General features: G+C 41.4%; 1 protein-coding gene across 1 annotated transcript in view; it reads right to left on the bottom strand.

Moving 5' to 3' along the window:
- Nucleotides 1–2,041: 2,041 nt before the first annotated feature.
- CPO (carboxypeptidase O) overlaps nucleotides 2,042–10,980 on the bottom strand; it is a 30,208-nt gene continuing 21,269 nt past the window's right edge. Inside the window, exons 6-9 of the mRNA XM_023217097.2 lie at nucleotides 10,550–10,640; nucleotides 9,204–9,406; nucleotides 3,174–3,258; nucleotides 2,042–2,342 (exon numbers count right to left, since the gene is read on the bottom strand). Coding sequence (XP_023072865.1) covers nucleotides 2,080–2,342; nucleotides 3,174–3,258; nucleotides 9,204–9,406; nucleotides 10,550–10,640 — 642 coding nt within the window. The 3' untranslated portion in view covers nucleotides 2,042–2,079. The remainder of the gene's footprint in view (nucleotides 2,343–3,173; nucleotides 3,259–9,203; nucleotides 9,407–10,549; nucleotides 10,641–10,980) is intronic.

Below are 10,980 nucleotides of genomic sequence, written 5' to 3'. Positions count from 1 at the left end.
TAACTGAGTTTCTCTCTATTCTCTTTAGACTTTATTTGCCCATGAGCTCCATCTCTAGACATGAATTAAACTTTGTAGATCAGAGTCCCATAGTACTCAGAGGTTCGAGTTATTTTTAAAATAGGCTTGGAGACTAAAACCCAGGCTAGATGAACACTGATAACCAGTGTCTGTAAGCACAGATCCCCTGCTTTCTTCTTGAATATAGCATTGGGTGGTCACACTAGTTTTCTTCCTTTCTAGGCTGACCATTGATGAAACCAAACCATTTCCTCCTGACACTGCCACAATTGTGGAGTTGGCATTTTTATGTAAATAGCTCTTCTCTGATTCATTAAACCCTATTGCCTCTGACATTTTCCTTTCTGACCCTTATCAGCCACACACTAGCAAAACATGAAGAAATAAAGACTACAAAGAAAGGCAATAAAAGGGTTACAACCAACAAGTGTATTGTGACTGTGACCAACAAGGATATTTGGCAATGGGTGACTGAACACTCAAGGATGCCCTGTCAGCTGGTCACAACTGCATTTATTCAAAGCCTGACAACTGCTTAGCACCATTTCAAGGTGTCACATAGAGATACATAGGAAATGACAGTCATGGCTGCTACTTTAACAGCACTTAAAATTTAATAGATGAGATAGCACAATTAAATGCCCAGATATCTGTACACGTACAATATGGGCCTTCCTCTCCTCTCTATTGACTTTTCATTTCTTTCATAGTATGTGTCACAAACTGCAATATTTAATTTATTTATTTGTGTTCTTGCTTATTGTATTACCCTAGAGCTGGGATTCACCTGGTATGAAATAGCATGCCCATTCCAATTATTTATGGCTGCTACTCCTGATCTCACCCATTGGAATATAAATTTCAAATAGACAGGGACCACGTCTATCTTATTCACCATTGTAATCCCAGAACCTATCAAAATGCACCTAGTAGATCCTTAAATGTTTTTAATGAATAAATAAGTAAATAAAACCAACAACAGTCATCAAGAGAGATTGTATAACTTATCCTCTGAATGCTGCTACTAACTCATTTACACAAAATTAAGAAAGCAAGAACCTGGTTCAAAAGCATAAGCAAAATTTTTGAAGAATACAGATGAGAAAAATTTCCCAGACACCAGGGTAGAAGACCTATTCCTACTTCATTTTCCTTAGTGAATGTTAAGATCATAAATCACAAAAATTAGTAGAACACAAAAGGCCCTATCAGAATCTCATTATGTGACTTTTAATTAGATTTCAAGAGCAGTGGGGTTCCACTGGAACTCACAGGTTTCTCTGCATTTAAAGCTGAATAGGATAATAGCCATCTAGTTGAGTTGCCTCGAATTGTAGCTGAGCTACTGACTATGAAGCTAAGCCAGTGAAGGTCAAGGGTGTGATATAAACACCAGACAGAGTCATTTCACTGATGGCCCCAATTCTTCACTCACCACCTTCTGCTCTGTTCCACCCCTTGATGCAGAGCTCAGCCATGTGACTTCCTCTGGCAAATGGGTGTTAGCAAATAGGATGCAAGCAGAGGTTTGAAAAGTGCCTGCACATTGAGACTTGCTCTCCTGCTGCTTTTGCTCCTTCACCATGGCCATGAGTGCATGGTACTAATGTGCTGGAGGAGAAGATACAGGGAGCAGAGCCCCGTTCCTCATTGCAGCTGAGGCTATCCTATACTAGCCTACAGTAGCCAACCCCCAGAGTGAGTTCATCCGAGATCTACCAGCTGCCCTGAAACTGACCACGGATGCCTAAGTGAGCACAACCAAGATCACTGCATCATGACCTGTAGATTTGCACCACTTGGTTTTAGAGAGGTTTGGTTTGTAACATTATTGTACTAATACCTAACTAATTCCTAACTAATACCTAACTAATTCCTCGTATAAAGGAATAAAGCTCAGCTCACAGAAAAACAAATATTAAAATGCAGACATGATTTTTCCTTATTGAAATAGGAAGTATTTTTAGTTAAATGATTTGGTTTCTCTACAACCATAGCACACTGTTCCTCCAGCCATACCCAAGCCACCGGGGTTGAGCAGGCCTGAGCGGAATGCACTCAGAGAAGAGACATGCAGGACACCAGCAGGCCCAGCAGCACAGTGGCAGATGTCACCCTTCCAGCACTGTCCAAGTCCCAATGTTTCGCATACACATCATCCAGGACGGACAGCACAGCCTCCATGGTCTCCTCACAAGTGGGCTGGATCTGAGCTTCTGGCAGAACAAACCCGTATGTTCCACTGTCCCTCAGCTCAAACGTATATGAGAAGGGAATCCCAATGTCCCGGGCCCAGTCTCTTGAAGACCCTGATGAGGCATCTACAGGTGAAAACATGAAGGCAGAGGTAGAAGTCGTACTTTGAAAGAACAGATTTCTATAGCCATTTCAGGAACTAAAGGTTCACTTAGTAAAATAAAGAAGCTGTTTTAGATCAGGGTCTCAGGAATAGCTGTCTTCTCTTTCTCCTTGGTTGTAAGCCTCTGCAGGGCGGGAACCACATCTTATTTAGTGTCTCTGTCCCCCATCATACCTGACACTGTGTCTGGCACATGGGGAGGTTTGGCTAAAGGTTCTCAGCTGAGTCACTGACTTGGCAACCTGATATTGCCTGGCAAGAGTGAACTGAGTCATATAAAGAAAGGAACAGAAACAAAATGACCCACAAGAAAAATATTATACAAGTATTTAGAGGGGGGCTCATGGAGGGTGGAGAAGGTGGAGGTTGGGGTTGGGAGAAACAGCACGCTCTCCTTTCAACTAAATTCTTGTCTTTAGATATTTTTCTCCAGGACTTTCTTAGCCTGATGGGTCCTCTGGGAACTGAATTGACTGACCAAAGGTCAGTGGACAATGTCCTTCCCGTTAACTCCTGTGCCTTCTAGCTTGCCAGCTCTTTTTAACTGAAGCCAGGGGAAGTTCTGGTCTGAGCCAGCGCATTAATTCTTTTTCTTTTAGTTCATACCTTATCCCTAGAGAGTATAATTCTGGATTTGTACAGACTCCCTTTTATCCTTGGTCATTTTGATTTGTACAACTCCCTGTTGATCCCAGGAACTCTTCTGTTCCTCTCCCGCCTATCTCGCCACCCAAAGTCCACTGACTTCTTTTGTGCCTTAGATACTATTGAAGAGGCAAAAAAAGATACTTACATAAAATATCTGCACTTGATCCAACTCTATAATTGGTTCCATACTTTGCTTTCAATGCATTTGCTGCCTTCTGTCCAACTTGAATCTGTAGGTGGGAAATGCAGACACAGATATCTGGTGTTTAAAATAAATCCAACGATCCAAGCATTTGGTGTTTTGTCCAGATTCATCTCCAGAGTTTTAGGCCACCTTTCCAACTTCCCACTGGACGTCTACATCTAAGTAGCCTGCTGGTACCTCAGATTCAACATGCTCAAATCCATTTTCACCATCTATCCTGCTAATAAGGCTGCTCTGACTTTCATATTTCTGGGCTTGCATGCTCTACCAAACACACATGTAGAATTCTGCAGGCATCTCTGATATTCCATCTCTAAAACAGTTGCCAAGTTGCATTTCCAGTGTCATCATTCTATGTCAGACTCTACCTCTGAAATGGTCTGTGGCATCTTTTTTTTTTTTTTGAGACGGAGTCTCATTGTGTTGTCCAGGCTGGAGTACAGTGGCACGATCTTGGCTCACCACAACCTCCGCCACCCGGGTTCAAGCGATTCTCCTGCCTCAGCCTCCCAAGTAGCCGGGATTACAAGCGCCTGCCACTGCATCTAGCTAATTTTTGTGGTTTTTTAGTAGAGACGGGGTTTCACCATCTTGTCCAGGCTAGTCTTGAACTCCTGACCTCATGATCCACCAGCCTCGGCCTTCCAAAGTGCTGGGATTACAGGCGTGAGGCACCGCACCTGGCCGTCTGTGGCATCTTCTAATAGATTTCCATTCCTCTCACCAATCCTTCTTTCAAGTTCTCCCACCTGGCTTCAAGATGAAATTTTGTAGCATACAGCTATGATCATGATCCTGTGGAAAAGTCTTCAAGAGCTCCTGGTTGCTCACTGAATTAAGTACAAACTTCTCAGCCTAGTTTTTGAGATCCTCTCCAATATGACTCTACCCCACCTTCCCAACACCATATTTTGTCATCCCCCCAGATGATAGTCAAAAACTTGTTTTCCTACCATTCCTCAGCCTTGCCCCATATTCCTCAGCCTCTATCTTTCCTCAGGATGTTTCCTCCACATGGAATCCCTACCTCTTATCTCTGCTGTTGAAATTCTGCCCAGCCTCAAAGGACTTTTTCAAATGCCAACTTCTCCAAGAGGCCTTACCTGATCCCTACAACTGGATTCTATCTCTTCCCACTTTGAATCCCCATAGCCCTTTCTTCATATCTCTCTCTGACTCCCCTCTTCATTTTCCTTATAGTGTTTATCTCTCATAGCATTTCAGAGCTGGAAGTCATACCCATCCCCACACCTACCACCACTTCACCTCTGCAGCCCCTTTCCTGAGATCAGAGTCACGTTAGTGAGGCCCAAGTCTACTGGCTGGGCTTATTGACCTTCTGATGCATCTCGTCTAGGTTTGCTGACAGACCCTCTAGGTATTCCCCAGCCTAGACATGTGTGTTCTACCCGTCAGATGGAATATCCCACTGCTTCCCATGACAGTCTCCCTCCCTGCCTGTACTGTGATCCACCATAGCTTTACCCCTCAGGGCTGCCTGACTGCACTCCAGGTGCACCAGCTCCCTGGATACCTGACTAGGGACAGGTCTCATTTTAGATTCTTTCTCCCAGCTCTGCATTGTCCAGCTGAATCCTGAGATATTGCAGAGTAGTGCTTGTCTAGAGAGGAAACTGGCCCATTGAAATTCAAAAGGAACAACATTTCTGTTGGCAATAAGGCAATAAGGATGTTGGGGGGATCATACTGGACGGTTGTGGGCAGTGTTCTTAAGGCATTTGGGGCTTTCTGTGTATGACTAAGATCAGAGAAAACACACTCTGTCAAACATACTTGCAAGTCACTTGCTCTCTCTCCACTCACTAAGAATGCCATTTTGGCCATTCACCTTCTCCCTCACTTCCTAAAAAGGGATTCTGAGTCTGCCTCAGTTCCTGGGTTTGTGTTATCCAGAATTGAGATAATGGGTAGGAGAGGCTAAAAAAGCTGGTTTAATCATTTACACTGGGAGGAGGTCCAAGAACGGTCTGCTGGAGAGAGAAATTCTGGTAAGGAAATGAGACTGAGGGGTGGGCAGGATTCAGGGTAGCTGCTGTATGTAATGAAGTTGAGAGAAGGGTCCTGGGAAAAGCATTGTGATTTACCAACCACATTCCCTTCTGAAGTTCTTTAAGAGTCTCTAGCAGAGATACGAATTGCTTTTAATTATTTTTAATTCCCATGTGTTGTGTGTGTGTGTGTGTGTGTGTGTTTTAATGGAACACCATGCTAACTGGTCCATGTGAGGCCTTACCTTTCATTTGAGATATATGCATCAGACCCAGACTATACTTGCCAACCAAATGGTTCCTTGCTTTTTTTTTCTCTTTCCTGCAGCTCACCCTCGACAACAAATTTTTTTTTCTCATTGCCAGCCATCATTTATTTTATCTGATATCATTCCCTTTCCTCAAATCCTGGCTGTGGGGTAGGAAATAGTCTTTCCAGTTTACCCTTCTTTGTTGATAAAAGAACTTTTGAGTTCTATTTTAATAATTCCATGAGGAATTACTATGGAGAAGCAGAGAGGAGTAAGAGATAGATATGAGAGGCATTCAGTTGTGATCCTCAGCTTAGCTATTTGGGCCTTTCTGAGAAGATAAAATGAAAATCCCCTAGACTTCTGAATTCAACTTCCATCTCTGGAGGTGAAACTCCTGATTGTACTTCTCTCTCCTTCTGACACTACATTGCAAGGCTATGATAGAGCCAATTTCTTTGCTGCCCTTTTTTTCTCAGCTTACAGGTACTTCCTAATAAAAATAATAAAATCTCATTTGCCAATGGTACATAATATACATTTCTAAAAACCTCTGGCCTGCTTAACAACTCCTTCTCTGGGCTCAGAGAATTCCCTGTAAGCAGGAAATTCAGAGGCAGGCCCACAGAATGGTTGAATAAAGCCCTGGCCTGGTGGGGGTGGCGGCAACAGACCTTGGGATGGAGTACAGAGGCTGATACAAAGAGAATTCAAATGGAAAGAATGCAAGTATGTAAAACATTAGAATTCTTATAGCTATTCTAATTTCCAGAGCAGTTTAGAAAGAGTCTATATATAGTTATGTTTCTCCGACATAGTGATTGCCAAGCTGTCTATCACGTAGTATAATATTTACCATGATTTCTATAAACTTTTGGTTTTGTAAATAATAAAGATTAATTACTAGTCTCTGCTGCTTGTAAATAGTACTAGAAATGGAAATCTCCTTGGAGCAGTTGGCTCGATTCTGTGTCTTTGTGCACTCTATCAAAGCTTGCCCCCAAGAACCTAAAAACCCTGCTAAGTAGCTTCAATAAGGTAGACACGTGGTAGTAAAATATTCACAGTCTTTTTATTGAAAAGGCTTGGAGATGACTGTTTATGTGAACTCTTCAGCACCTGAGACTGTAAGAGACACAGAATTGAAGCCATCTTTCTCAATTTGATTTACTGTTTTCTGTATATAGTGCTATGAAGTTGCTAGTTATTCCCTTCTCAGAGTTACTGTCCAGCAGTGGTGGTGCCATTGCCTCAGGTCCCTCCTGCTGTCTTGCTCCTTCTAGCCTCTGGCCACAGCACAGGGCTCTAACCAGACAGTCAGTCAGCAGTACAAGACCCTCCAACCTTTGAATACAAACTTGGCAAAATGGTCACGTGGTATCTGTTTTCCTGAACCAATTAGAGAATGAAGTACCCAAGAAAAATACTGGAATATACTAGCCTCCTTTTTCTGTTGGTGGAAGACCCCTTTCCATCAAAGATCTCTAATTACCTGTCTTTGGAGATTCATTTGTGTTTGTCACAGATCCCTTTAAGCAGAAAGTAGGAATCTACAACAAATATCCCCAAAACTGGGAAACAGGGAGCATTCTGGGCTTCTTGGCTGAAATACCTGCTTCTGTATATTTCTTTATTGAAGAAATAGAACTTCCAGTTCTCACAAATGAGAAGGAAATAGCGCATAGTTGACTGGGAATCTAGCTGATAGACTCCTAGAAGTTGCACACCCTTTCTGAGCAGAGAGAGGCAGTGTGAGGTAGTGGGATGATGAATGTGTCCTCTGGAGTCTAAAGATATGAGTTCCAGCCTGGGCCCCACCACTTTCTATTTATAGAGTTCTGAAGATAAAGTTAACTCAGAGTTTCAATTTCTATACTCCAAAGTGAATGTAATATATTATCATGAGGGTCAAAGGAGATAATAGCTATAAATCTCTCTGTAAATTGTAAAGATCTAGGCAGATGTTAGTTATTTCCACATGTTACAAAATGATCATGCAGTACAAGTGTTCCTGGACCAAGAAAAGAAAGAATAATCGCAAGAAAGGTACTTGAGTATTGTTGGATATTTTTGACTGTTGGGAGAAGGGCTCCCTCCAACATAAGTGTATAGTAGTTTTTCTTTTAGTGTTCAGGCCTTGTGTCTTCTGGGTTGTGCTCCAGAGGGAGGTGTGCAAGAGGTATAACCTAACCAAGAGGTCATCAGGCCTCTGTGATATTAAAAACAGAGCAAGCGTAGCCCCACTCCTTCTCAGCATTTGCATACAAAGAGGAGCATGTTTTTTAAAAAAATTAAAAGATAAACAGAAAATAACAAGTGTTGACAAGAATGTGGAGAAACCCTTATGTACTGTTGGTGGGAATATCAAATGGAGCAGCCTCTGTAAAAAACAGTATGGTGGTTACCCCCAAAATTAAAAATAGCGTTGCCATGTCATCCAGCAATTACATTTTGGATATGAATCCACAAAAATTGAAAGCAGAGTCTTAAGAGAGATTCACACACGCATATTCATAGCAGCATTGTTCACAATAGCCAAAAGGTGGAAGCACCCCAAGTGTGTCCATTGGCAGATAAGTGGATGGGATGAACAAAATGTAGTGTATACACACAGTGGAATGTTACTTGGCTTTACAAAGGAAGAAAATTAGGATACACCCTACAACATGGGGAAACTTGGGATAATATGCTTAGTGAAAGCCAGTCATAAAAAGACCAATATTGCATGATTCTATTATATGAGGTATCCAGAGTAGTCAGATTCATAGAAACAGACAGTAGAGTGATGGTTGCCAGGGACTCCTATAGGAAGAAATGGAAAGTTGTTTAATGGGCATAGTTTCAATTATGCAAGATGAAGAAGTTCCGGTGATTGGCTGCATAACAATGTGAATATACTTAACACTACTGAACTGTATAAAAAAAAACTGTATATCTTTAAAAAAAGATAGTAAATTTTATGTTTATTTTACTACAATTAAAAATGGGGAAAAAAATAAAAGGAAAACAAATATTGCAATTTGCAATTCTAAATTTACCCTCTCTTTGAGTTGTGTCTGTTGTCCTCTGGTTCACAAAAGGGCAAAGAGCCCAGTCCTTCTCAGTAATTCTGCCCAACAGTGCTTGGGTAAACACAGCTTCAGAGAAGGACCCGGATAAGACCAAAAACAGTTTCCCTGCTCCAGCTTGCATTTTGCTGGCACTTCCCCTTACAAATAATCCTAAGCAAATACTGAAGGAAGAGTTTAGAAGAAAATAGAGCATTGTGTTTAGCAGAGAAGAGAGCAGATATTATTTAGCCATGTTATTTTAGATATGCCATATTCCACTAACAGCTGGCAAGTTCTTGAAAGCATGGTTCAAAAGCTGTAATTGCTGAACAGAGCTTCAAGAGAATTTACAGAAATGAAAGTGCATTCCTGCAGATTATTAACATAATCATCTCATTTATATTATAGATGAATACCTAAGATGTCTCCCAACTTGACACTTTATGAAACAGGTAGTTAATTAATGTAGGTAAAGCAGCATTTAACCCAAAGCCTTCCCAGCAGGTGTCTGGCAAGGTGCAAAAGCAGGAAAAAGAATATAGGGATAAGCAGAGAGAACAAAAGGGCAACTGGAGCCAAAATCTTGGAAATGGAAATCAGAAAAAGGAAGGCAGAGGTCTTGCTGAAGTTTTTCTGGAGGCCTTAGTGCTGTGGACTCACCATTTCTGGGTGGTTACTTGATTTATTTTTGGTGTAGCCATAAGGGGTGAGAATTAACTGTCCATAAGAGTGCATGGTCAGGAAGCACAAAATATCGTCCTTCTTGCTCTCTACAAAGCTGGCAACGGCTTTAGTCTCTGGTTCAGACACTGGCCCTGTCCCACAGAATGTTTGATCTTGGCAGTTTCTAGATGCGCCAATACCTAGAATATGGAAGAAACCACAAAGAAGGCTGCATGATCTCAGTTTGGAAACGACCAATGGCAAGGAGTCATCCACACTCAGGGCATCTGTGAGTAGAATCAGCGCCTGCCCTTGGTTGAGTTAGTCCTGACTAGATTAGTCAACTTGGGTAGTCACTGAAGGATAACCATTCTAGAAGGAACTCAGAATGGCAGAAAGGGATAACATTAGGATTTAGAAACAAACTCCATGCTTCCATGGCCTGGGAAAGGGGCTACAAAATGAAATGGCATTTTAGTATACTTTTACTTAAACCTGTGGTGGGCCCTGAAACAAATGCCTGGAAAGCAGTTCTTGGGTTCCTGGGTAAGGTTCTGACGTTGTCTTTTTGATTTAAGGCTCTCCTTCATGTCTTACTAGCTTAAGTCTCATTAGAGTTATTTAGCAAGGACATAAGTGGTCTGTAATCCTCATTAATAATAATAAGAATGATCAGTTGAGCACCTCTTATCTGCCGGGTACTGTACCCAACACTTCCTAAGTAGCATTCCATTTAATCCCCACAACAAATTACTGATAAGGTAGGGTTACTGTGACCTACATTTTACATTAAAGAAAACTAAAGCAGAGAGATGAAGCAATTTTTTCAAGACCACACAGCTGCCAAGTCTCAATTTTAACCCTTCCCATCTGGTTAATGGCAACGTTCTCAGCCATTCCTCCTTCTTTATTTGCTTCCAATTCACTGGGCATATTGAGATTTGGAAACATGAAAATACCATAAGGAGAGAAAAATGTTTGGTTTGTTTACTGCCCACCCCCTGCTATGAAATAATCTGCAAGGATAAGTCTCTGATTTTTCTTTTCTTTATGATAATTCATACATTTAAAAACAAAGGGATGCATTTGAAATATATCCACACTGGTCTAGGTCTACTTTGTTCTTGTTTAGGCAGCCTCACTTGAAGAGAGTCCTGTACTGGAATGCTGATAGCTCTTACTATCTAGATAATATTATCCTGTTAGAGGGAATAAAACTCATTAGGAAGCCTAGAAAGCTGTACCATATTAGATGTTTATTTTCAAAAATTTAGTAATTCATCTCTTTTCTTACTTCTCAGCGTTATATTTGTTCATAATTCATCTACTAAGCAGGTACTTACTGCACCAAGATGCATTGAAATTTCGATTGAGATCCGTCCCAAAACATGTGCCATTATTATGGGGTGAACGGGATTTCCTCCAAAGACGATCCTGTAGCAGAGGAACATAGGGATGTTGCTGTTCTAAGCTTTCATAAATCACAGTGTTGGTGATGATAGGTGGTCCTTGAACATGAAAAATGTTTCCTGGGATTATCTGGAAGAACTTCCCTTTAACATTAGGCAGCTTGTGTGTGTAATTTTTAGTCTTGCAGATGGGCTGGCAGCCCCCAATAATAGGAACATCTGTACAACCAAAAGTATATATATACATGTAAACAATTAAATTGGAGGAAGTAGTTTGGCCTTTTCCTCATGAGCAGATTAGCAGTGCCTGTGGACGTGATCTGCTTACTCAGGGAACGTTTGCTTTGGAGTCATTTTTTACATCC

The sequence above is a fragment of the Piliocolobus tephrosceles genome, chromosome 11 (assembly GCF_002776525.5).
Source record: "Piliocolobus tephrosceles isolate RC106 chromosome 11, ASM277652v3, whole genome shotgun sequence".
NCBI classification, from domain to species: domain Eukaryota; kingdom Metazoa; phylum Chordata; class Mammalia; order Primates; family Cercopithecidae; genus Piliocolobus; species Piliocolobus tephrosceles.
The sequence above is the reverse complement of the archived record's forward strand: the minus strand, read 5'-3'. Positions and strand labels throughout refer to the sequence as shown.